At 25.5% G+C, this 27,171-nt stretch overlaps 6 protein-coding genes across 12 annotated transcripts in view; 1 reads left to right on the plus strand and 5 right to left on the minus strand.

Annotated features, from left to right (window-relative positions):
* LOC120359144 overlaps positions 1-27,171 on the plus strand; it is a 325,906-nt gene that overhangs the window by 119,338 nt on the left and 179,397 nt on the right. The gene's annotated exons all lie outside the window — the stretch shown is intronic.
* LOC105195935 (mannosyl-oligosaccharide 1,2-alpha-mannosidase IA) overlaps positions 1-27,171 on the minus strand; it is a 693,708-nt gene that overhangs the window by 109,520 nt on the left and 557,017 nt on the right. The gene's annotated exons all lie outside the window — the stretch shown is intronic.
* Positions 389-6,015, minus strand: LOC120359112. The gene is made up of 9 exons (XM_039455491.1): positions 4,559-6,015; positions 3,827-3,946; positions 3,636-3,753; positions 2,923-3,184; positions 1,686-1,802; positions 1,323-1,413; positions 1,044-1,189; positions 802-934; positions 389-725 (listed from the first exon to the last, which is right to left on the minus strand). The coding sequence occupies exons 1-9, from the start codon at positions 4,700-4,702 to the stop codon at positions 678-680; spliced, it is 1,179 nt and encodes a 392-aa protein (XP_039311425.1). The 5' UTR covers positions 4,703-6,015; the 3' UTR covers positions 389-677.
* LOC120359096 lies at positions 6,476-11,345 on the minus strand. Of its 3 annotated transcripts, none has more exons than XM_039455411.1 (9): positions 10,537-11,164; positions 10,192-10,311; positions 9,986-10,103; positions 9,282-9,543; positions 8,701-8,817; positions 7,823-7,913; positions 6,982-7,127; positions 6,740-6,872; positions 6,476-6,648 (listed from the first exon to the last, which is right to left on the minus strand). In XM_039455411.1, exons 1-9 carry the CDS (start codon positions 10,681-10,683, stop codon positions 6,595-6,597), a joined length of 1,188 nt encoding a protein of 395 aa, XP_039311345.1. In that variant the 5' UTR covers positions 10,684-11,164; the 3' UTR covers positions 6,476-6,594. The 3 variants fall into 3 exon arrangements, with proteins under 3 accessions (XP_039311345.1, XP_039311348.1, XP_039311352.1); XM_039455414.1 differs by having other exon boundaries at positions 9,282-9,324; positions 10,537-11,163; XM_039455418.1 differs by lacking the exon at positions 6,476-6,648 and having other exon boundaries at positions 6,737-7,127; positions 7,823-7,893; positions 10,537-11,345.
* Positions 17,218-20,795, minus strand: LOC113003298. 2 transcript variants are annotated; one of them, XM_039455509.1, is made up of 8 exons: positions 20,678-20,795; positions 20,356-20,473; positions 19,944-20,205; positions 19,734-19,850; positions 19,434-19,524; positions 19,188-19,333; positions 18,743-18,875; positions 17,218-18,670 (listed from the first exon to the last, which is right to left on the minus strand). In XM_039455509.1, exons 1-8 carry the CDS (start codon positions 20,765-20,767, stop codon positions 18,617-18,619), a joined length of 1,011 nt encoding a protein of 336 aa, XP_039311443.1. In that variant the 5' UTR covers positions 20,768-20,795; the 3' UTR covers positions 17,218-18,616. The 2 variants fall into 2 exon arrangements, with proteins under 2 accessions (XP_039311443.1, XP_039311438.1); XM_039455504.1 differs by having other exon boundaries at positions 17,218-18,875.
* On the minus strand, positions 20,407-26,986 carry LOC105197964. 2 transcript variants are annotated; one of them, XM_039455548.1, is made up of 9 exons: positions 26,811-26,986; positions 26,447-26,584; positions 25,964-26,081; positions 25,612-25,672; positions 25,310-25,429; positions 25,033-25,123; positions 24,154-24,299; positions 22,546-22,678; positions 20,407-22,259 (listed from the first exon to the last, which is right to left on the minus strand). In XM_039455548.1, exons 1-9 carry the CDS (start codon positions 26,952-26,954, stop codon positions 22,206-22,208), a joined length of 1,005 nt encoding a protein of 334 aa, XP_039311482.1. In that variant the 5' UTR covers positions 26,955-26,986; the 3' UTR covers positions 20,407-22,205. The 2 variants fall into 2 exon arrangements, with proteins under 2 accessions (XP_039311482.1, XP_025988045.2); XM_026132260.2 differs by having other exon boundaries at positions 22,200-22,259; positions 25,612-25,873.

Below are 27,171 nucleotides of genomic sequence, written 5' to 3' on the forward strand. Positions count from 1 at the left end.
TTTTATTATCAACATCTGTCGTCAATTCGTGACAAAACACAAAAAGAATTATCTTATAGAAGTTCTATACTTTGTATGTATAAATAAGCAGAATTCCTACTTAGGATAACATACAGAAATAATACTATATTTTTACGAATAAATTGAAAGCTTAAGAAAAACGAGAAAAAAATTTAAACTTTGTACGAAAATTTTTGTATTTATGCTTAAGTTTTTGATTTAATAGATTGTAGAGATGTGCTAATTGCATTATTATTGCATGCACACATAAACTAATTCGGTAAAACTAACCAACATTTTCTTAAATTGAATTAATTCTTTCAGGTGTGTAAGAGCATATTTAGATAATTTGACAAAAATGTTGTAAATATTCATAATTTCGATACAATTATTTTAAACTCTCACCAATATTTTTTATTTATTTGCCATTTTTACTTAAGTAATATCTTCAATGCATCGTCAAGTATTAATTGGAATATATAATTGAGGAAAATATAATAATAATCATTAATATAAATTTAAATAAGATTATACATACAATAGGAAGACGTGTTTTAAAATTTAAATTGTTCGTAATGTATAACCTTTGTTGCTTATTACATTATCTTTATTAATATGATATTTTTTTGTTTTTAAAATAATAATAAAATAGACTTTTGGAGCTCTGGGCACATTAATTACACAGAATGGAGAACCATAAAGTACGAAACCGTCATACTTATACTCTAAAATAAAAAATGTTCATAAGATGATTGATTAACGAATCGATACGTTTCAATTAATTTTAATAAAGTTTCTTACTGTGGCCAAACCTTCCAAACAGGGACTAAACATACCACCGGCATCAACTTTGTAACATTTTGTAGTCTTTTGTATCAAAAAAAGTATCAACTTTTGAATTTTTATTGGGGCATTGTACCATTCTGTATTGCATCTATATAATTGCCAATAAAATATTATAATAGTATAATTATAATAATTACAGATCGTGTAATTTGAAATGAAATAAAGTATTGCGAACAAAATCCAGTCATATAACTTACACCGTACGATAGAACTGAGTATCATTATTTATAAACTCTTGTCCAGCAAAATTTGCTAAAGTTAAATATATAATATGTATCATTATTAACAATACAGATTTAATAATTTCCAAAATTTCTTTCTCCAATGTTATTATTCTAGATAACTAGAAACAACAGCTCATCAATTATATGAAAAAACTGATACTTTTAAATAGATATTTTTCAAGAAATTTATAAAAGAAATGAAATTAAATAAAATTAAATAAAATTTTACGTTTTAAATTTTTCGCTACTTACGTTAAATAAATTGATACTTGCTGAACACACATCCATCACAAATAAACCTAAATAAACTCGCCCAAAACTTGCTTTCAGTAATTCAGAAAATCTTATAGAATAAAATGTTTTATGTTATTATTTCTTCAATTAAAATGTTGAGGCCAAAGAAAATGTATATTAATTTTTTAGAATGTTATTTTAAATTTAATAGACAGTAATTTTAATTCCGTGCATACAAGACCAGATTTAAATCATAAAGTCAGTTTGAAAAAATATTGTATCGATTGATATATGTTCATAATTACAATATGAACAATCATTTTTAAATCTTTTGCCAGTTAGATAATTTTACCTTAATAACGTATACCTTAAAATACTAACTCGATGGCTCTTCTATGGAAATCCACCGCAGCGATTATTCTGTTATGAGATATGGTATATCTTTTAGTTAGACACACATGTGGATCAATTTCGCTTAATACATTTTTTATACGGTAACTGGAAAGATTAAACTCAATTTTATTACTATTTTAAAAGATATTAATTACATATTGCAAATATTTAAATAATAAAAACAAATAAAATAAATGTTCTGCAAATATAAATAGTTTAAAAAAATATACTAATTGTAAAAAGTACAAGTAAAATATTTTATAAAGCCTTTATAATAATATATTGTGCACTCTACTAACGATATTATACAGGATAATTCAGGTCGCTTGCGATAGCTGGTACGTACATATTTCTCAAGAAGAATTGAATTAAAAATGTTAATAACAAAATGTTGTGGGATTAATAGCGTGTAAATAGTGTTTGAAAATATTTAACCACAGGCGGAATGATCGCGCCGTCAAGGGCGGCGCAACCAAGCGATTTCTTCACTGCATTCTTCACTTTCTCCATCATATTGTAATTTGGATTTTCGTTCATTTTATTTTCTAATTATAGAATATTTATTTATATTAAATGCAAATTTCAAATGTAAATTTGTTCTAATATTGTTTTTGATAGAACTTTTGACAACGAAGTTCTAAAAATGTTTGTTGACTGAAGTTTTTAATATTATTTGATCAGATAACTTAATTAATATTGGTTTTATTTAATAATTTATTTGTTTACACATAAAATGTACTTTAAAACACGCATTTTTTACTCATATAAATGATGTTTTAACAAATTTGCAATTGACTTTACTTTTTGTCAATTATACTCAACTTAAGATGTTAATAAATATTTCACTGAACCTTTACAACACTTAAAGTTTGGCACGGTGTTGTTTAACGATATCCGTCAAAGTTTGGCCCGGCTGGTCGCTTGGTTGCGCTGCGGCGCAGCCCTTGGCAGTGTGAACATTACGTCCTGTGGTTTGATATTTTCAAACGCTCAATATTTAAAAAATTGCCCCTTGAACATTTTGCTATTAACCTTCTTAAACTCAATTTTTCATGAGGAATACGTACGCGCTGGCTGTCGCGAGCGACCTGAATATACTAGTACAAATAAAATGCTAAACATTATTTTAAAAAGTACAACCATTTAAAATAATTGAAATGCATGTAACAATAGAAATGTGTGTAAATAAACATATTACAAATATGTAAATTGGTAATACATTTACCTAGCAATTTTAAACAATCCGAAAGCATGTAAAGCATTTGTTAATGAAAACGATTCAGTAGCTGCTATACAAGACATCGCAATAATCAGTGAAAAAGTTAAATATATAGATATGATATAAAAATATTTCTCATGATCGATAAAATATTCCGCAGGAAACATGAGTTTCCTTGGACGAGATACATTTAAAGGTATTATAATATTTAGAAGGATTGAAAGATATTGAGTAAAAATGTAGAATATAGAGAAAGAAGATGCAGACACTAAAATGATAAAAATATCATTAATTTATGTAATTATATAATATTATGTTATAATAATTCTAAATTCATTACATTTTTTAGATCATTTTCATATAAATACTGTAATTATATCTTACTCAATTCGATTATTTTAAATTTAATGGAATTAAATAAAATTTGTGTCTTTAATTTAATATGATATGGTAGGAACAAAACAGTTGGCCACAATATAAAACATTTTATCAAGTAATTAAAATTATTTTTTCGGTCATCAATTCTTTGATTAATGTTAACATTTCTATTCAGTTCTTTAAATCAAATTGAATTTTGGAAATTATATAAAATATTTGCCTGTATTTAGATTATTTAATAATTTGTTTTTACTAATTTATATACTCTAATATATAATAATACTTATTATAAATAAGTAATACTATTGAATTTAATAATCAAATATTTATACGACGTTTACTTATTATAAATATTGTAAACAATTTTCCGTATCTTCCATGTTTACATATAATCTCGTTTTCTCGATTATCTTTCAAAGCGTCCCAGTTATTTCGAACACGTTCTCGAAATTCTTTAATCTGCTAACAAATATGATAATTATTATTGTGTAGAGATAATACTTTATTTTTAATTTATTACTATTGATCTTACATTTTCGAAAACAGCATAAAATGTAATACACTTTATAGGACAAAAGATTAAAATAAGATTGACAGATAATATTTTTAAAAGAAGATCGGAACTGTATTCTGAGGTAAACAACTTTATCCACTGAAATTATTATAGTAAATAGTAAATAGATTATAATAAAATTATGCGAAATAATATTTTTAATATTATAATATGTAATAAAAAATACGATCGCTAAAATAGCCAAAAGTAAAAAATAAAAAAAAATTATATATTTGTATTAGTTCAATGTTATTTCATAAAGTATTGTAAAGTGTGCTTATAAAGTCTGTTACCACCGTCTGGACTTTGAAAATGGTTCAAAATTATAAAATCCAAAATACAGGTTCGAAACTTGATCCCTCTTCTATTCCTATGTGATACTCTCAGAGTATTTCAATTTTTAATAATTTCAAATATAATTCCGCCTTAATGTAGTCTACTCTTCCAATTTACTATTTACGAAACAGGTAATACTAACAAAACTGGTGTGCGTAATTTGTCTTATAATTAACAGTTTTTTTGCACTACTTGCTCATTGAATTTGTTGATCATTATCAATGTATCTCAAATTTTTTTATTTCTTTTTTTATTGTTATATCCAAGTTGGTAATGGACTTTATAAACACTGTTTATATGATTAATACAGGGGTTGTTCTATCATAAAATTGTATATATATTACATACGTAAATTATATTATAATACACAGATACCTGAGCACAGATTAATGATACCATTATCAATAGTGAAAATATAAAACGAAAACGTCTGCTTTTAAAATTATCGTATGGCCACAGACCAATTGCTGATAAAAGAATACGATTTATTCGGTAATATCGGTCTTCGGGAAACTCCATTTCAAACGACGGTTCAAGTATTACTGAGCACGGATAGTATATAGAATATTTTTTCTCTTCATATTGTGGTTTTCAAATTTTTTTTTTCTTAATTTTTCTGTAACACCTATTCACTATACAGAGTTAAGTTAAAAGTTAGTAATTTTTAAAATGCTTATAACCATGCATAAATAAAAAGGTAGATAAGATAATAATAAGAAGAAAATGCGCAACTTGTTTCTTTAAAGAAAGTGCGTCTTCTTATATTCCATAAGTATTGTATCCCATTAAGAATGACGAGCAGTAAAAAATAAATTATTATACTGTTCAGTGCATGGGCTATATTTTTTGTATTTCTTGTCTTTACATAAGCGGATGTGCAGTAGAATATAGTGTTACTCCGGTAAGTAAAGCAGAAATCTTAACGTCAGATAAAGAAGACGTTGTGACATTCCAATAGATATATTTCGCATTAATGAACTATTAAAAATTAAAAATTTTAGTGCTGTTATTAAAATCTACCATGTATCGCACTGTCATGTATTGCAATATTTATTGAAAAAGAGAAATTCCAAAATTAAGTTCAATGAGACGAACACCATTGATTGAATTGCGTAATAAAGAGATTGTAGCATATGAAATTTTATTGAGCATCTTTATTTTTTTTTATTAGAATTAATTAACATATATTTTTATGTAATTCTTTTATAATATTTGATATACTCTTAATCTGATATAGGATTTTTTAAATTTTATAACAAATTTAAAAACAAATATTGGTGATTTTTTAAGCTTTTGTCAAGAATATTTTAATTTGTAGTCACATATTCTTATGAAAATCTATTATGATGAAAACTTGTCTTGCATGGGTGCCAAATGACATTTAAGTGAATTACATAATTATATAGATAATTATGTAAATTTTACTAATTATTCGGCATTTTTTGTTGCAATAATATTCTAAACAATCTTTTACAAAATCTGTAGCAAGTGGAAAAACTGTAACTTGTCTACACTTAGCTTTTAAAGAATATGATTACTTAGAACATAAATAGACCTTTTATATTACATTAATTATTTTCTCAAAATAAATTAATAATTAATAAAATTACTTCAAAATAGTAGGATAAATATTGTTAGATTAGATATGTAATCCGTGACCCGCTGACTCATAGTTAGAAATATAAAATCACATGTTCATGCAGAATATGTGATTTTATGTTTTCGACTATAAAAAATCACATTAATATGTAATAAATGTTTACAGTTTTACAGTTTTATTTTTGCATTTTTATATATATTTTAGGAATTTAAATTAAAAATTGTAGTTTATTCTATAAATAATTATATATTTATAAAAGTTAATTTTTATAAATTTCGTTGACATATTTTATTTTCTTATTAGTATTAAGATATAAATTTCTTTATCCATCTATTATACATACATGTCTCAATGAAATATATACATATAATGTAATTAACAAATAATAGAAAAAAAGAATCAAGATCATGTTATGATATTTGGTTTTAACTATTTCGTAAATCGTTGTCAATTTGATTAAAGTAATAGTAAATCAATAATCAAATTATGAAGGTATATTATTTATAGATTGAACTTTCAAATGATAAATTGTGAAGTAAATATTAATACGTATTCAGAAAAATACAATATCTATTTGTAATTTTACAATTTTAATGGTTTATTACATATATTAAAAAAATAGGACTTATATAATAAATGTTATAATGAACTAAATTGGTAAAATAATTAATTGAAAAAATCAGAAAAACGTATTTCTTTAAATTATTTCATAATTTATTACTTTCATTGCTTATTACATTGTTTAAGTTAATACCGTAATCTTACGTTTTCAAAATAATAAAAAAGCAGACCTTTGCAGTTTCATAATTCATTATAATGAGACAGAATAGAAAACCATAAAGTACGAAACCGACATACTTAAACTCTAAAATAAAAGACATTTTTCATGTAGATAATTGATACAATATTAGTTAGCGAATCGATAGATATTCTAATAATTTAGTAAGATTTCTTACTGTGGCTAAACCTTCCAAACAGGGATTAAACATACCACCGGCATCAACTTTATAACATTTTGTAGTCTTTTGTAGCATAAAGAGAATTAATTTTTGTGTCTTTACTGGAACATTGTACCATTCGGTATTGCATCTATATAATTGCACAAATAAAATACTAAATAGTATATAATTATAATATAGGTAGATTGTGTAACTTAAGAAGCGACATAAAGTACGACAAACACAATCGTACAACTTACATTACACGATAGAAATGCATATCATTATTTATAAATTCTTGCCCAGCGTAATTAGCTACGGTTAAATATAAAATATGCGAAGCTATCAAAAAAAAAGATTTAATAATTTCTATAATATCTTTTTCCATAGTCACTATCCGAGACAGCTACAAATAACATCAATTAATACAAAATATTAATATTATATTAAAAAATATAATATAAATATAATAAAAAACGCCATGCGAATCTTGCGGTTAATTTGCTTGAATTTGTAATATGTTGTAATACCTGAATCACTAATAAAAAATCTTAATTTACAAAAAATTTCTATTATTATTATTATCTCTTATTATTATTATTATTATTATTATTATTATTACAGTTGATGCTATACACGTAAGCATGCGTATATCGTTCAAGATATCACAGATGTATATCAAGATTTTCTACACTAAACAAAACAAGCGCGCTCTACAAAACTTTTGGTATTACATAATTTCATATAATTACAAATTTAATATTACACTATTAACCCCTCAATACAATCAAAATACGAGATCTCCGTGATGACAGCCGTTTACGAAGTAAGCGCTGAATGAGAACCAATTAACATCACAAAAAAGCGACAATAATAAACTTCGAGAGATTCAAGTATCAATGCAATGCAATTTTCTAGATAGAAATTGAGATTTTTTATCAGGAATGTAAAAACTGTAACATATCACAAATTCAAGTAACTGGACTAATAATAATCATTTTTTCGTAAGAATCGTGTGAGCTCTTCTTTTCAAAAAACGTGGATCTTTTTTAAAAAATGCATATAAATAAAATTTTATGTTTTAAATGCCTTGCTACTCACGTTAAGTAAATTGATGCTTGCCGAAAGCACACCCAGCACATATAAGATTAAATAGACTCGTCCAAAACTTACTTTCAATAAATCAGAAAATCTTATATAATAAAACATTTTACGTTATTATTTCTTTAACAGAATTTTTTTAAGTGATCTCTTTAAAAAAAATAATTGTTTTAAACATTACTTCGAAATTTACTTTACGAGGATGCTGGCGACAAATTTATTTGACAAACTAAACGCAATATTTTTCATATAAAGCAATCATTTGTTGATTAGTCAGAATTTGAAATTCTTCTTCACAATTAAAATATAAAATAATGCAGACTGGAATCATCAATTTCGTATAAAAGTAAAAAAGATTAGAAACTTACAATTGTATTATCAATATCTAAAGTTGACTACTTGTGACAATACACAAAACATTTATTTTATAGAAATTCTATACTTTCCACGTATAAATAAGCATAATTCTCACTTAGGATAACATTTATAAACAATACTATATTTCTACCAATAAATTAAGAGTTTTAGAAAAAAGAGAAAAAAAGCTTTGTCCGAAAATTCGTGTATATATGCGTAAGTTCTTGATGAGATTGTTTGTAGAGATATTATATGTTGATTATTGATTACATATTATTATCGCAAACACACATAGATTAATTCGATGGGTAAAATTAACCAGCATCTCCTTAAAGTAAATGAAATCTTTCACGCGTGAGATTATATTCAGATGGTAATTTGAAATGAATGTTGTAAATATTCGCAATTACAATATGAGCATTTTAAACTTTCGCTAATATTATTCACGTTTAAGACGTTTTTTTTTTAAATAATTTAATAAATTATTAATAATAATTTATAGTTCAAAATATAATACTAACTCAATTGCTCTTCTATGAAAATCCACCGCAGCAATTATTTTGTTATGTGATATGATATATTTTTTAGTTAGACACATATGTGGAGTAATTCCGCTTAACAAATGTTTCATACGATAACTAGAAAGATTCAGATATTTAATTAATACAACATAGTATACTATAAATACAACGTATTAAAATTATATTCAATATTACTAGTATTTTATCTTAATAAAAATTAATTAAGTATTACAAACTTATACTCGTATATTGCACTAAAAGAATAGAAATAAATTAAGAATAAAGATGCTATAGATATGAATAAATAATGTAATAAAAGTACTAATAAATATACTTTATGAATAATTAATAATTATATGATTATAATAAAGTGCTATGCAATTTTGCAGAAACACACACACACACACACACACACACACACACACACACACACACACACAGACAAGAATTAAATAAAATATTGGAAAAATTGAAAGAATATAAAATTAATTTAAAAATTACAATTACCAAAATAACAGAAATATGAGTAAAGAATAAAAAATAAAAAATATTTAATATATGAAACAAAATAGTATAATTACCTAGCAATTTTAAATAACCCGAAAGCGTGTAATGCATTAATTACTGAAAACGATTCAGTAGCTATAAAACAAGTTACTATAACGATTATCGCAATAGCTAAATATATAGATATGATATAAAAATATTTCTCATGATCGATAAAATATTCTGTAATAATTAGAAGTTGACGCGGGCGAGATACATTTAAAGGTGTTATAATATCGAGTACAATTGATACATATTGGGTACAAATGTAGACTACGCTTAAGATAAGTACAAACGCTGAAATGATCGAAATATAAATTTGTTAATTTATTTAGTTATATAACATTATATTAGAATTTTATAATATATTCAATTCTTTAGGCTATCTTTATATAAGTTTACCATTTGTATATTATGTCAGTTATATATTTAATTTGATTATTTTAGATGTATTGCAATTAAGGAAAGTCTATATTTCTAGTTCAATATGCTTATTACTTAAGTCTTAGAAACAAAGCTTGATCAGAATTTTATTGAATACATTTTATTGAGTAATCAAAATTATTTTTTCTCGTGAATTTTTGATTAATGTTAACGTTTTTCAAAATTTAATTTGTTAAATTTTCTATAAAATATTTGTCCCGCATTTAGACTAAATAATTTTTATTCAATAATTTAGCGATACTTATAAACAACTAATTCTATTGGATTTAATAATCAAATACTTAATAACATTTACTTGCAATAAATATTGTAAAAAATTTTCCATAGCTTCCCTGTTTACATATAATCTCGATTTCTCGATTATCTTTCAAAGCTCCCCAGTTATTTTGAACACGTTGCCGAAATTCTTTAATCTACTAATAAATATGGCAATTATTATATTGTGTAATATTATATTAAATTGATAGTAATTTATTTATAATTTATTGCTCTTAAACTTACATTTTTGAAAACAGCATAAAATGTAATATACTTTATAGGACATAACATTAAAAGAATATTGAAAGATAATATTTTTAAAAGAAGATCAGAATTGTATTCTGAGGTAAACAACTTTATCCACTAAAATGGTCACAGCAAATAGTAAAATGTTAGCAAATTTTAATATTATAATATAATAAAAAATTTCATCATTTAATTAACCAAGAGCAGCAGATAAAAAAAAATTATGCATTTATGTTAGTTCAGTGTTACTTCATAAAGTATTATATGAAATATATGGATAGCGCTGTTTCATAAAATTGTAGATATATTACAAATATAAACTACATAACACCATACAGATACCTGTGAACTAGGTAATGATATAACTATCAATAGCAATAATATAAAACGAAAGTGTCTGACTTTGTAATGGTCGTCTGGCCATAGACCAACTGTTGATAAAAGAACGCGATTCATTCCATAATACCGCTCTTCGGGAAATTCTTCCATTTCAGACGATAGTTGAAATATTACTGAATATAATATCTCTACAGAACATTTTTTTTGTTCTCAAATAGCAGTGGTTCTCGTAACTATACTGTTCTCCTTTCACTTTATATAATACCTTCTATTATAATAAAGTTAGTATTGTTTAAAATACTTACGTCTATATGAATAAAAGGGGAGATAAGATAATAACAAAATAAAGAAAATACGCGACTTATATCTTTTTGGGAGGAACTACACTTATATCCTATAACTATAATACATTTCATTAAGAAAATGATGAGCAGTAAGTAAATTGTCATAATATGCACTGCGAGGAGCATATTTTATATTCCTCATCTCTTTGAAAGCGCATGTGCAACAAAAGTTCGAGACTCCAGTGAAACTCAAACTTTTATTCAGATCTTTATGCGTCAAATAGTAAAGAATGTCTTGCAGTACTCCGACTGAAATGTAATGTCACACGAATATATATATATATATATATATATATATATATATAAATTTTGCACAAAAAATTTTAGTGTTATTAGAAATCATGTATCTCTAGCATCTAATGAAAAAGAAAATTAACATAATTACAAGTACATAATTACAATTACAAATTAACATAATTACAATAACATAATGACAAAAATTATTAATTAAATTGTGTAAGAAGAATTGTAGTATATGTATAAAATTTTTTTAAGAATCTTTATTTATAAAAAATAATTTTGTATATATTTTTATGTAGTTCTTTTATGATATTTAATATATTTTTAATAAGTTTTAATATACTGTAACTTGCAAAATATTATTGGTATTTTTATGTTTTGTTATTAATATTTTACATTTGTAATTACGTATTATCATGGACGTTTATATCGTGATTTATGATAACTTATCCTGCAATTATATTAATATTTATATTATTGAAACAAATAAAATTAATAATTAATAAAATTTTTTTGATGTAAAAGAGTAAAATAAAATATTACTAGGTTGGACCTTAAAGTGTTATAATTAAGTATTTGTATCTTTTCATATTAAAGTAAGTCATCATGTGATAAATAACTGGGTAGAGATATATTGAAATCGTTTGTAATTTTTTGCAAATTTGTATATTAATTAAAAATAAAATAATTGTAATATGTTTAATTACAAAGCACAAAAATGTTGATAATTGATCCAACATAACTATTAATATAAAATGTGCATTAAAATGTACTTGATTATATCAATTTGATTTAGATCAGATAAAATATTATTTAACGTTCTACGTGAGCAGTCAATTTATTTAACGAGAATCGATGACATACCCAATGAGAAATGATCTATCAAATTAGTTTGATTCTGATATCGAATTAACATCGATTTCAGTGAGAAATGATAATGGAATCGATATTGATTCTACATCAATTTCTTTATTATTTCTTACTGGGTATAACACAATCGAGTGTTGAAAAAATAATTAAGAATATACTATGATAATTGACTTCAGTTACTATATATCAGACATTGATATCAGATGCAACTTTCGGTTCAATTTCCGTTTGAACTCTACTTCTTAATGGTCACACGGCTCGTTGCCACAAGACGTCAAATGTAACTATATAGTATGATTTGACATGAAAATTGAGCCGAAAGTTGCATCAAATACTTATTACTGTTTTATATTGTCGCATATTTTTTGAAAATGTTATGACATCAAAATCATAAATAATTATGCTATAAGGGTAAATTATTTATAAATATGACTTTTAAATTGTAAACTATATATTATTATAATTAATAGTCTGTTTTATAAATATGTAAATATCCATTCATATTTCAATTTTATGGATTTATATTACTTACATTAAGAAGATACTACATAATAAGTATTACTACAATAAACTAAAGTGATTACTACAATAAACAAAATGATTCAATTAAGAAAATCAGGAAACATTATTAAATTGTTTGTTAATTTATTAATTATATCGCTCTAATAACATTTTTTTTTACCAACTTTCCGACATCGTAACAAAACATAATTCAAGCAACATATTTTCATACTTTTAAACATTGTCTTGTTACATGGAACGGAGAACCATAAAATAGGAAATCGACATACTCACACCCTAAAACAGAGAATATTTTTTTAACTAATTTGTATGGTAATTAATAAACAAGAACAATGTTCTAATACTATGATTATCAGATACAGGGTAATTGATAATATGTGTAATATCGCTCATAGATAAGTAGAGCAGGCAAAACGGTATTGAAAAATACTATTTTTATTATTTTCGCAATAGCTAACAAAAAATTGATTGTAAATTAACGCATGTTAATTTGCAAATTTTTGTTAATTAATTCCACATTAATTATTGAGAAATTCGCAAAACAGTAAAGAACTTTTTCCGCAAGTCGTAATCTGCTTTAATTGCCTACAAGAAATGATGTGATTGTTACCAGACATATACACAATAATTTAGCAAGATTTCTTACTGTGGCAAAACCTTCCAAAGAAGGACTAAACATACCACCGGCAGTAACTTTGTAACATTTTGTAGTCTTTTGTATTAAAAACAGTATTAATTTTTGTATTTTTAATGGGGCATCATACCATTTCATTGCGCATCTATATATTTGCAAATAAGATATTAAACATCACATAATTCAAATAACAATATGTATTATATAATTTAAAAACTAATACAGAATTATTGTGAAAAAACATAATAACAATCATGTAACTTACATCGTATGATAGACATGTGTATCACAATCCATAAATTCTTGCCCGGCGTAATTACCTAAACTAAAATATACAATATGCAAAACTATTGAAGAAATAGCTTTAAAGAATCGTTTCGAAAATTTCTTTTTCCATCGTTATTACTCGAAATAACTACAAAAGAAACGCATTAATTATATTGAAAAATTGATGTTATTGAAATAAGAGATATTTTCAAGAAATTAAAAAAATTATAATTAAATAAAATATTCTTTAAATGTTGTGCTACTCACATTTACTAAATTGAGAGCTGCCGAACACACACCAAATAATAATAGGATTAAATATGTACGTCCAAAACTTGTTTTTAATAAATCAGACAATCTTATAGAATAAAACATATTTTTCATTATTATTTTTTTAAGGGAATCTTTGATTAACAGAAATTACCAATATTATACTTTTGAATTTTGTTCGAGCTAGTTTTATGGAATTAGAAACCTTTCTACATGTTTAAAGTACACGCAAAAATAAATACCGAACATAAAGCTTAAGAACAAAAAGAAATTAAAATATTATCCTATATGTTAATAATTTTTTAATTATATTTCGTTCTTATATTTAAATTGAATATTTTTGGATTCATTCTTGAGGATACTTAAACACATGAAAGGATTTTCAATTCCGTAAAGACAATTAGAAGAAAATTCAAACTTGTAATGTCGATAATTTCATCATTTTAGGATTCTCTTAAAAATTATAACTTTTAAAATATTATTTCAAGATTTAAATTAAAATGAGTTTATTCATTTACATACAAGCAAAATTGTATTGCAATTAAAAATAAATTATCTTGATCAATATATGTTTCAAATCATGATTTATGCAATTGCTTCTCTCAATTACTTAATGATTTAATAACTTCAAACTTAAGATACTAACTCGATTGCTCTTTTATGGAAGTCCACCGCAGCGATTATTCTATTATGAAATATTGCATATTTTTTTATTAAATTCTCTCTTTGATCAATTCCGCTTAATATATTTTTCATTCGATAACTAAAAAAATTCTAATGTTAAATTAATGTACATAATATAATATAAATTTAATGTAATAAAAGTTAATATAATTATTAAAGTTATGTATAATTATTGACAATGCTCTAAGATTATAGGATTTTATTAAATATTGATTGCATATTATAAATGTATGTAAATAATAAAAGCAAATAAAATAACAACTAAAAGTTCAAATCTAACAAATACAATTTTTAAAAATTAGAGAACTAGTTACAGCCAAAGTATATACCTGGTAATTTTAAATAATCCGAAAGCGTGTAATGCGGCTGTGAATATGAACAATTCTGCAGCAATAACAGTTGTAGCTATAAAAATCAATCCCACAGCTATATGTACTGTTATAATATAAAAGTATTGTTGTTGATCGATAAAATATTCCGCTGGAAATAGGATTTTGCGTGGGCGAGATTCATTTAAAGGTATTACAATGTCGAGTAAGATTGAGATATATTGTAAAAGAGAGGCGACAAAAATTATAGCATAAACCAATACTAGAATGATAAAAGTATTATTAAATCAACTATGTAATAATTCTTTTTTTAAAATAAATTCTAGAATTGTTATATCAGTTACTGAATTTAATTAGAATAACTTTAATGAATAAGATAAAATCTGTATGCGATTAACAAACGATCTATGAATTAGAGAAAGTAAGAAACTATTTTTTATATTTAGAACGTTTAAAATATATTGTAGTATAATTCATATTAAAAATATATATAGATGATAATAGATATAACACTCCATAGAACATGGAGCAGTGTTGCTTTAATGAAAGTGCCATTTGTTTTATTTGAAAAAAAAAATGTTATTTATTTAAATTAATGTTTAACAATAAATACACCTTTAATTAATTCCAATTTTTTTTTATAAATGGTTGTCAGAATTATGAAGAATTATTTGGTCACTTTTAGATCAATTTTAATAATTTAGTATTATCATAAATTGATTTTATCGTAAACTAATAATCCATTGTAAGCTAGTACTTGCTTTATTTGATATTTACCTATTATAAATATTGTACATAATTTTCCAATACTTCCCTGTTTACATATTATCTCGATCTCTTGATTATCTATCAAAATGCTCCAATTATTTTGTATAAGTTCTCGAATTTTTTTAATCTACTAGTAAATATAATATGTATTATTGTTATATAACAACTTATTTCTAATTAAATTGACTTACATTTTTTAAGACAGCATAAAATGAGATATACCTTATGAAACCCAATATAAAAATGACATTAAAAGAAAGTCCATTTATAAAAAGGTCAACGTTGTGTTCTGCGATAAATAATTTTATCAACTGAAAAAATTAGGGTATTGATCTAAACAATATTTGATATTGTATAGCATAAGAATAAATAATATCAGTAAAATATTTAACAGAATTAAAAAAAAATTTATAACAGTTTAATATCACTGTAGTAAAATTAATGGAAAGACTTTGTTATATAGAAAAATTTCGTTATATACGTTGTAAAATTGTAGATTAGAGATCCAAATTAACTAAAATAATTATGTAGTAATTATATAGGTACCTGAACACCTGTAAATGACATTATTATTAATAAAGATAGTATAAAACGAAAATATCTAACTTTAAGATCATCATACGGCCAAAGACCAACTATTGATAACAAAATGTGATTCAGCCTAAAATACTGCTCCTCAAAAAACTCCATTTCAGATGATAGCTCAAACGTTACTGTAGAAATATATAAACATACACATGTAATACTGTCTATAGAAAATTTTTTTCTCTTTTACGCTAATTTTCATAATTATTTTTTCGTTTTCCAGACTTCTTTATAGCGCGTCTGCTGTATAGATAATTGAGCTAGAAGATATGTATTTCAAATTAGAAATTTCTAAAATACTTGTATCTAAAGAAAATAAGATAATAAGCGGAAGCAAGAAAATGCGCGATTTGTCTAGAGAAGAACTATACCTATATTCAGATATTTCAGAACAATAAAGTAAGAAAAAATAAATTGTCTGTAAACGATATATCAATGTTTTCTATATTTTTCGTCTTATAGCAAGCGCAAGCTTAAGATACTACAGACAATGTAGTATCATTTCATCGAAGCTGGCACATACCTCGTAGCTATACCTCTAATAGCGAAAAATGCATCGTGATATTTTGATGAAAATATTTCGCGTTTGTGAATTTTGTATATAAAATATTTGTTACAATGTTGTCATCAAAATCTTCATATTTCAGTAGGTAATGTAAAACAAATATATTAAAATTAAAATCCATGAAATGGAGGCTTTTCAAATTAGAATGATACAAAATTGATAGGATATTTACGCCGCCCGCACAGGGATTTACGCAGCAAAAGTCGGAAAAAATAGGAGTGAATAACTTTCTTGCAACCAATTTGTTATATATTTTTATGTTATATTAGTATTGTGTTGTAATTTCAGTTTTTTAATATTAACGAAACCATTGAAGTGAATCAATTCGTCAGTGTGAGTAGTGCACCGATCTATTATAAATTACATAAAATGATTGCTCCCTCTGTAAGAAGTATAAAAGTAAGATAGTAAAAAATGTGGTATACGAAAGCGTTTAGTTCTTGTATTCTTTGTCCAATTTGATGTCCCACTTATGAATGGTTATAAATCTTACCACTCTTGACACAACAAAAATGCAAGGGTTCTCTTAACATTTTTTTTCCAAATATAAGAAAAATATTTCATATTTCTATTTTTTGTAGTAGATAAGATAAAGTTTTTTTTTAATATAAATAGTTTTCCTTAAACATAATAATTAATACTTGATAAATTAAATTTTTGATCGGTGCGACGTGTATACCGGGATTACTCCATACTTTTGGATGTTTTAGTTCTTGTTATAAATCTTACATTATATTAACCCAATATATGTTTTTATATAATTCTATATAATTCTTTCATTATAGTTAGTGTATTTTGCATATAAATTTGCCGATATATTTGATTGATACTGATTGATTGGTATATCTTTTGTCGTTTTTGAAAAAGCATTCTTTCTCTTTCTTTCTCTCCTCCCTCTTTCTACTCTATTATTGTCTTACTTCCGTTTCCTCGTTTTTCCTTTCTTTTTCTCTTTTTTTGTATATATATATATGTAGATATGTGTATAACTTCTTTTATATAGAAAATATCTTTTTATTGCAATCGGATCTGACTTATCTCTTTTCACAGAACATTGAAGTAATTTAGCATGCGATTTATAACTATGTAACAATTTATTGATATGTTTTATGTGATTTTTGTAATTTATGAGCCAAAAAAAGACTTGAAACATTGTATTATCAATTTTTTTTTTTTTGTTTAAATAGATCATGTTGCTTACACTGCATATCCAAGTGTGTAAAATGTGTAGTATCTTTTTACGCATTTGCATTTTTTATGCATTAAATTAAATTTATGCGTGTAATTTTTATACTCTTTAGACGCTTAGACGTACATCAATATTAATTTACATGTCTAAGTATATAAAAAAATTACACACATATAAAGGCGTAAAAAGTAATTACATAATTTTAGACACAAAAATACACACTTAGATTTGCAATGCAGTGTCGTCCCTGAAACCGCGCGCTACGAGACAATGGTTATGATGTGTAGGAAACGAAAGTATGCACAAGCATCGATACATTTCAATTGCAAGCCTGAAATTACAAATGAGAGACAGCGGTGATGTAAAACGATCGACGAGAAACGCGACGCGAGTAAATAACAAGTAAATGATAGGTTACTTATCCCAATCCCTAATCGCGTGTAAAGAGTATGAAAATTATACGTATAAATTTAATTGAATGCATAAAAAATACAAATGCTTAAAAAGTAATTAAACGTTGAGTAATCACACACTTGAATTTGTAGTGCAAGTAATAAATATAATTGTAACATTTTTAAACACATTTTTAATTACATGGGACAAAGATATTTAAGTCTGACACAATTTTTAAGATCAAATGTGCATTAAAAATCACATTTATTTGATTTATACCAATTTGATTTAGATCAAGTTTAAAATCTTATTTAACATTTTGTGATGAAGAAATAATAATTGAATTATGTAGGCAATGCCAGCAAGTTGGCATTAATTATTACATGATAAATATTGCTTATAAACATAATTATTCTGTCGCTGTTAGTGCTGGATAGACGATATTACTGTGAAATAAGATATCGACATAGCGAGGAGCTGTAACAAAACGTTAGTGTAGAAAATGTGTAGGAAATCACTTAATATTTCACAATGATCGTTTTTGATTACCGATGTAAATCCTTCTAATGACAGAATAAAAATGCCACCTGTGACCAGTTTGCAACTGTGCATACTACGATGCAGAATAAGCAGAATTAATTTTTGCTGTCGTAAAGGTATGCGGTACCATCGACTATCACATCTGCAATTTAAAACTTATAATTAGATTTATTAATTAGATTTATCTTTCGTGTATTATATTATTTATTTTTAGTATGCCTTAAATATATATAAAAAATGTATGTTAAACATACAAATGTTGAATCAAAATTCGGGATGATACAGTTTACTTGAGGAAGAAAGTTATTTATAGAAAATTTAATCGCTGATTGTATTTCTCAAAAGATAGATTGCTGAATACTCTTACGATTACAAAGGAGCAAGAAGAAAATTTCAGCAACGTGAAAAAGCATTAAATATCTGTATATCAATAATACTTTGCAATTGTACTCACATATTTTCATGAACCCCCAAACTATGGTCTATGAAAACTTGTCCGGCATAGTTGCCGCAAAATATGTAAATAAAATGGGCAGCAATGAATATACCAGACAATACTAATTCTTCGGCACTTTTTATTACAACAATTGCTTGAAAAATCTATTTTATATCCGATTTATATCAGATTATTGTTCTTCAAATAAAACAATTATACCGCATGGTAAATATCTTGTTAATTAAGTTAACATTTATTACTTACACGAAAGAAATTAATCGATAGCGATACCACTCCGATCGATATCATAAAAAAATAATGTAGTCCTAGTTTTGACCACAAAAAGTCATGAAACCTTTAATAACAAAAATTGCTCAACATGATATAAAATTAGCAAATTATAATTAGCAAGATTATTAATATAGTTATTGAAATAAGCAATATGTGACATTGGTACAAAATAACATTTTTTTAGTGATATATATTGCGATATATGTAAATATTAATTGCGCTATGAAAAACGAGCATAATTTGTTAGCAGCTTTAAATTGTGCATATACCAACTTGAGAGCTCTCTTGTGCATTTCTATTGCTGCGGCTACTTTCGTGTGGATTACTGCATTTTTTATGAAAGGAGAGATTTGTAAAACATTTTGATCATAGGCATGATACAATCGATAACTGTTAAAAGGAGTAATAATAACATAAAAAACTATAAAACTGATTCATAAAATTACTTTCGTTTCAAGACATTCCTCATATTCTTTTACTCACCTAGCAATCTTAAACATTCCACAAGCATGGTTAACATACGCTACGTAAAGTGTTTCCGTAGCTATAACTATAGTCAAACCGAAAATTATCGATATATATAAATGATAAAATATAACGTAGAAGTATTTCTGTTCATCGATGAAATATTCTACATCGAACAGAAGGTTTCGTTCGCGAGAAAAATTTTGCGGCATGACGAAATTGAGAATATCAGGGAGATATACGGATAATAGTAAAGCGAAAGCGCATGAATAACTAAATACTGTAATTATAAATTTTTAATTACAAACATGTCACAATAATGTCATAAACATAGTATCCTAATATGCTTTTTGTATAATATTAAATTTTTATTTAATATTTATTGCAATGGTTTATTATTGAAAATATTAATAATTTATTATTTAAGTACCTGAAAAAGTTATTGTGCAGAGTCGTCCAAAATTTGCATATTTTTTTATTATTTCGAGCTCATTCACATCTTCCAAAGTATTCCAATCATTTTGGATCCATTCCATAAGTGTTTTTATCTATAATCATTATTCGACAGAGTATAAAAATCGACATATTTCTGTGCAATGATCTTGTTTACTCATAACAACAAATAAATTATAAGAGTATTTTGTGAGTATTGTGTTAATTAATAATGTTGTGATGTATTCTATAAATTTACTGGCCAAGGTATTTTCGCGGATACTTAAGGAAATTATTAAAAAATTATTGTGTATACTTACACTCGTAGGAAGAAGTAAAAAAGTGATACATTTACAAATAGTAATGCAGTAAGGTATAACTAGTGATAATATTCTTAGCGTAAGTATCATGTCATATTCTGAAGTAATTATCTTCGCAATCTATAATTTGATACTACTTGTAATAAGCATAAGACAATGATTGAATAAAATCTATGTGTTAAGTATAAGAATAAGGAACTATTGTGCTGGCATACATTGATAAAAGGTCCAAATTTCTCGAGAAAATATATAACTAAATAAAAAACTTAACTACAATTATAAAAAATTTTGTAAAAAAATAGGCAAATCGACAAAGCTTTTCAAAACATTTATTTGATTTATATTAGATCCTGATAGTACCATCACGGCAGCACCTGAGACTACAAAACTAGATGACATCAATATTTTAATTCGTTTAAATATTGATTCATCATACGGCCACAAACCAATTGATAACAAAAGTATGCGATTGAACTCATAGTATTTGCTTCCACTGAAATCCATTTTCGATAACGGCCAAAACTGTTCTGAGGGAAAATGGGAAAACAAACGTGAAAAGAGATAACGTATTCTAATATTACGGTGTTCGCAGTTTCCTTTTCTTCAATTTTCCTACTGCAAATTTGCAATTATAATTTCAAATAATTTGGGTACGCGTGTGTAACATGATTATTTATAATTTATTAATGCATTTACTGCAGAGAAAAAAAAAGAAAGAAACTTGGATGACTGGCGAATATTTACAGCATTTTTTGCTATAGAAGATAATATGCCTCTATTAGTGTTCTATACCTCTAATTGTAAGTCTCTAATTTTCTTGATATTTTCTTCTCGACGCGATTGAAAATTTTATTCTATAGAATTCTGACATTTTCATTCGGACAATCAAACAGTTCGTTTCATACTTTACTATATTATATACAATATACTTATTCAATTTTTTCAACAGTATACTATAGTATTAAATAAAGTATTATTCTCAACTTTATTGAATTATTTGCGGAAATTTTTACGGAAAAATAAAATCCATACGTATTAAGGTATTAATAAATTAAGAACAGATTAATGTTTCCAATAATTAATGTTAAAACACTTTACAATAATTAAACAATATCTTCTAAAAGACATCGTCTAAAAGTTTTACTTTTTTGTCAAAATAATACATTTATTATATAAATCGGCATGTAATTTTAAGAATATTAAAATTATTGAAACATATATTGATACAGAAGCGTTAAAAGGATATTATTAAGTTAATAACATGGTAATTGCATTATTTTTACCATTAGTTAACAATCCTTGCCAATCTTAATAAGTTAATAATAAGATAATAAAAATAAGGAAGAAAAATAAAGATAAATAGTGTAAAATTATTTATTGATATATTTATCTGTTTATTATTAGTGAGGTTTTTATAATTTTTAACAAATTCAGATAAAAATATTTTACCAATATTTTATTATATTTTTTTCTATTAATTCAAAGTTGACTACGATTTATGTTATATAATTTTTTCTTTTTAATAGCATTATTTGTGTACCGACCAGAGTACTGTAAAGTACGATAGAGTGGTGCTCATAAGCTGAAATTCAAAATTTATACGTTAAGAGAAAAAAATTATATAACGGCAATTTTTATTTAACTCTTTTAGCAACAATGTAAAGTATTAAAAAATAATTCATATCTAATGCTGCTAGGAAAGTAGATAATTATTATATATATAAATGTCAGCTGCAGCAAATGTTAAACACAAAAGGTATATAAAAAAAATAAGTAAATTAAAACTTTGGGTGTTAATAAGATATCGAAATTGACTTTAGAGATTATCTCTAAAAGAGTTAAATATTTTGTATTGGCATTGCATTTACCGCTGCAAAGCCTTCCAATGATGGAGTAAACATTCCACCCACATCCATCTTGCAACTTTTCATACTTCTTTGCATTATAATTCGCAATAATTGTTGTGCTTGCAAAGGTGTGCCTTGCCACTGTGTACAATATCTAAAAATTGTTCTAAATATTAACTGTTATCATTTCTGATTATGTTGGTATGATATAGAATTATTTTGAGTGCTTGTTTTAATCTCTATATGTGTGTACATATACATATACACATAAGTATGTATGTGTATAAAACGTAATTTAACACTCGATTATAATAACTAGTTATTCAATTTTAATTTGGTATCATATATATTATCACATATATTATAGAAAAAGATATATACAAAATTAATTAATAAACAATATAGTTAATAATAGAGGAGGAAGTAATATTATGGGTTATATAAATATTATCCCAATCGTATTATCTCCGTTATTAAATGACGAATTTTAGTAATTATGTATGAAATTTGTACAGTTGCCTACTGTTATGTGATAGCGTTAATGAAGCAATACATAATAGCCAACATTTGTTATGACATTTTTGTTTTCGAGCATTTCAAAACTTTTTCAAGGTACATTTTAACATTTAATTACACATACTTCTTTATGTTTTTTAAACTTGAGCATATTGTTACTTGAGTATTTTTTGGTATTAATTTTTTTATTATGTACAATGCAAAACATTAAACAATAACATAGGATTTTGTTAATATGGACTCTTACTTTATTAATTTGAGTATTAATGTCTCAATAGGCCTAGTGCGGCCTCTTTTACAAAGTTTTTATATCGAAGTATTTATTCAACAAATTGATTGTATAATAGTTTTGCTGCTAATCTATAGTTTACATTGTATGTGTTACAGATCAGTATTGCAATTTACAAGTGAGAGGTTTATGTATATATACATTTGTAAGTATTATGCGGCATTTTCTCTTAATTTTGATTAAATACATAATTTTAAAATTTTATATGCATAACAAAACTGTGTTTTCAAATTAAAACCAATTTTTTAAATTTATTTTTGTGATGAACTATATTACCTGCATTCCTCTTCGATCTATTATGCAATGTTGTTACATTTTTATAAATAATATTCAACATAATAAATGTGTCACAACTTCGAGCTTAAAATCAATTTACAAACAGTTTGATGAATGTAACCGTTAGATTTTTAATTTAAAATATTGATTGTTAACAATGTTATTATATAAAATGTAAATGGATGACCATAATATCATCTTTTCCTCTACTAGTATTTTATTGGATATGTAAATATACTTTTATCACCATTTTAATCAAGGATCGCGTTGTAATATTTGACAAGATTTAAATAGAAATTTAATGGAAGCACCAAGGTGTGCTTCCATCGAAAAATGATACTTCTTATTTCTTGTATTATTTACATATGGATCTAATATCAAACTTATTTTTAAATGGAAAAAATGCTTTTATCAAAAAAAATATCTATAAACATTTCCATTTAATCCTAAGTTCGATATTAAATCGATCTGCAAATAATACAAGGAATTAAAAGTCAATCTTTAGAATTCTGAAATACAATATATTCAAACGCGTTATGTATACTTACATGTTTTGAAAAATACCGGCACTATGATCTATTAAAATTTGGCCAACATAGTTACCCAAGAATAAATAAATAATGTGACCCACAGTAAACAGACTTAATGTTATGATTTGATCAATTGCCTTTATAAATAAAATTGCTTGAAAAAGCTAAAACAGAGTGATAAATTTGACAAGTTATATACATATATGTAACTTGTTAAATATATCTTATATATTATCATATTATACAATTAACATATACAACACACACGCACGCGCGCACACACGCACACACGCACACACGCACGCACGCACGCATGCACGCACACACGCATGCACGCACACACGCACACACGCGCACACACGCACACGCGCACACGCACATACGCACCCACGCACATACGCACCCACGCACCCACTCACATACGCACACACGCACACACGCGCACACACACACACACACACACACACACACACACATATACACAGTGTGGCTATAAAGTTTAAGGACTAATTTTTTTCCTGGAAAGACTGATAAAATTATGTATCTCAACTGATGGCCGAAATAGCATAAAGTTTTGTATCTAACATATTTAAATTTCATTAATATCACATTAGTATTTAGCGAGTTCTTGCTTATTCCATTTTGCGAGTTTTTACATTTCATGATTTTGTTATTAAAAAACGAATGTCAAGAAAGAATTTTTAATAACGATTGTAACTGGTAACAGCACATGACGTTTCACGTACGATCCGCAAACAAAAACACTGTCATCTGCGTGGGTGAATTAAGGCAAACAGCGCGTGTGTATATATACTATATATATGTATATATATAATTCAAGCAACGCTTTAAGAGAAACCTGTTATCCGAACATATAATTAAAGAAATATTACTCACGCAGAAAAGATTAATAATTAGAGATGTAATACCAATTATAAGAAGAATGCTATATGATATCGCCAGAGTAGACCACAGGAATTCGGAAAACCTTAAAGAAACAGAAACCATTGCATCGTTTGATCATTGTTGCATTTTTGTGTGTTACCCTCTGAGTGAATATTTGAGAGATTTCTGGATCTAACAATATGAATATTGTTCAAATTCAATAATTCGATAATATAATGGCCTAATCAAATATCTCTGTTTATAATATAAAATAATGCTTTATACCGACTCAAGAGCTCTTTTGTGAATACGTATAGCCTCGATTATCCTTTTGCAAATGATGATTGCTTGCTTTTCACATGTGTAATCTTGTAAAAGCTTGGCATTGAATGCTTGAGCCATTCGATAACTGCATAAATAGCGATCGCGTGTTATAAACTGATAGCGTATTCAATTAATTAATTAAAAAAGTTAGATTAAAATAAAATAAAATGGTATAATAAAAATAAAATCAAATAACATATGTACATTGTGACTTTCATCAAATTTTCTTTTATTTTCTCTTATTTTATTTTATTATTATTATTTTACCTGGCAACTTCAAACATTCCGCAAGCATGTTGTACATAAGTTACATACAATGTTTCAGTACCTATTAAAGTGAGAAGTATTAAGCCCATAGTAATGTTTATTTGCAACGAAATTGCATAAAAAAATTTTTGCTGATCAACAAAGTACTCCCCCGGAAATAGGAGTTGTTGTGGACGTGAAACATTCAGTGGCGCAATAAAATCAAGAATATTTGGTAGAAATGGCAACAAAATACAAATTAATACAGCTACGAAACCCACTACTAAAATTTTGAAATAGCAATTTTCAATACAATTGTACATTAAAATTATTTAAAAAGTCAATCAATTTTATACATCTATATAACTCTTACTTGTCAAACCCATAGTGCACATACTTCCAATGTAAGTGTATCTTTCTAAAATCTCTAATTCTCTTTTATCTTTAAGCATATTCCAATCTTCTTCTACGTGATCCATAAGATATTTTATCTGTTCACGAAAAATTTAGTAAATTTAAAACTATGAGCAAATTTTTAAACATTATTTGTAATAAGTAATGAATTATATTTTCCGATTTTATTATAAAAATCTATTACATACTACATATAAAAAATGAAAAAAGAAACTTGTAAATTTACATCGTATTTTCACTATCGCACAAACGTAATAATATCTATTATGTCTCTTGATTTCAAATTGGTAGAATAGAATATACTCAAGTAGAGTAGGATCAATATTTAATAAATCATTTTATCGCTCGTATTAATCAGTAAAACAATTGTTTATTTTAATGATTTGTTTTATTATGGTATTTTAAAATAGAGAAAGATAATACAAATACATTATTGACTCACCTTTTTAGCGACAATACAGAATGTTTCATATTTAATAAGATAGATTAAGAAAACTACAATAGGAGAGAGAAATTTTAGCATGATTTCAATATTTTGTGATATCGCACTTTTTTTAATTTCACTTATTAATTTCGTAATCTAAAACAATTTAATAATTTTCTAAATATGTGTGTGAATTTCGGTAAATCAGTAAAATTTGTTACAAAATATTAATTGCTACAGCGAATAATTTTACTTTTATAAATCTTATTAACGGAATAATAATTTTTTGTATATAAATTATAAATATTATGATTAAAACAGAGCACGTTTAATATGTAACAATTATAAATTTGTCTTGCGAGATTTTGTATAATATTTTTACCTGACAGATTGACGTGAATATTACAATAATGTTACAAAATATCATTTGACAATATTTGTAAATTGAATGTTCATATGGCCATAAGCCAACTAATAGCAACAGACGTCGATTGAGTTTATAGTAAACATCTCCGACGAAGTTCATCTTCTCGCGGCTGTCACAATACTTCTGAACAGAGAAAAGAAGAATTACCGTTACATTTTTCTTTTTCTATTTTCCATATTTGTCAAACCTATTGTTCATTATATTGCATCTCACTTGTCTATAAATTAAGTGCTGCAATTTACTTATAAGTTCAATATAATTTAGTTACTTACAAAATCATCTGCGTAATATTAGAAAAATAATTCAGAATTTCATG

Source organism: Solenopsis invicta, chromosome 1 (assembly GCF_016802725.1).
Source record: "Solenopsis invicta isolate M01_SB chromosome 1, UNIL_Sinv_3.0, whole genome shotgun sequence".
Classification (NCBI taxonomy): domain Eukaryota; kingdom Metazoa; phylum Arthropoda; class Insecta; order Hymenoptera; family Formicidae; genus Solenopsis; species Solenopsis invicta.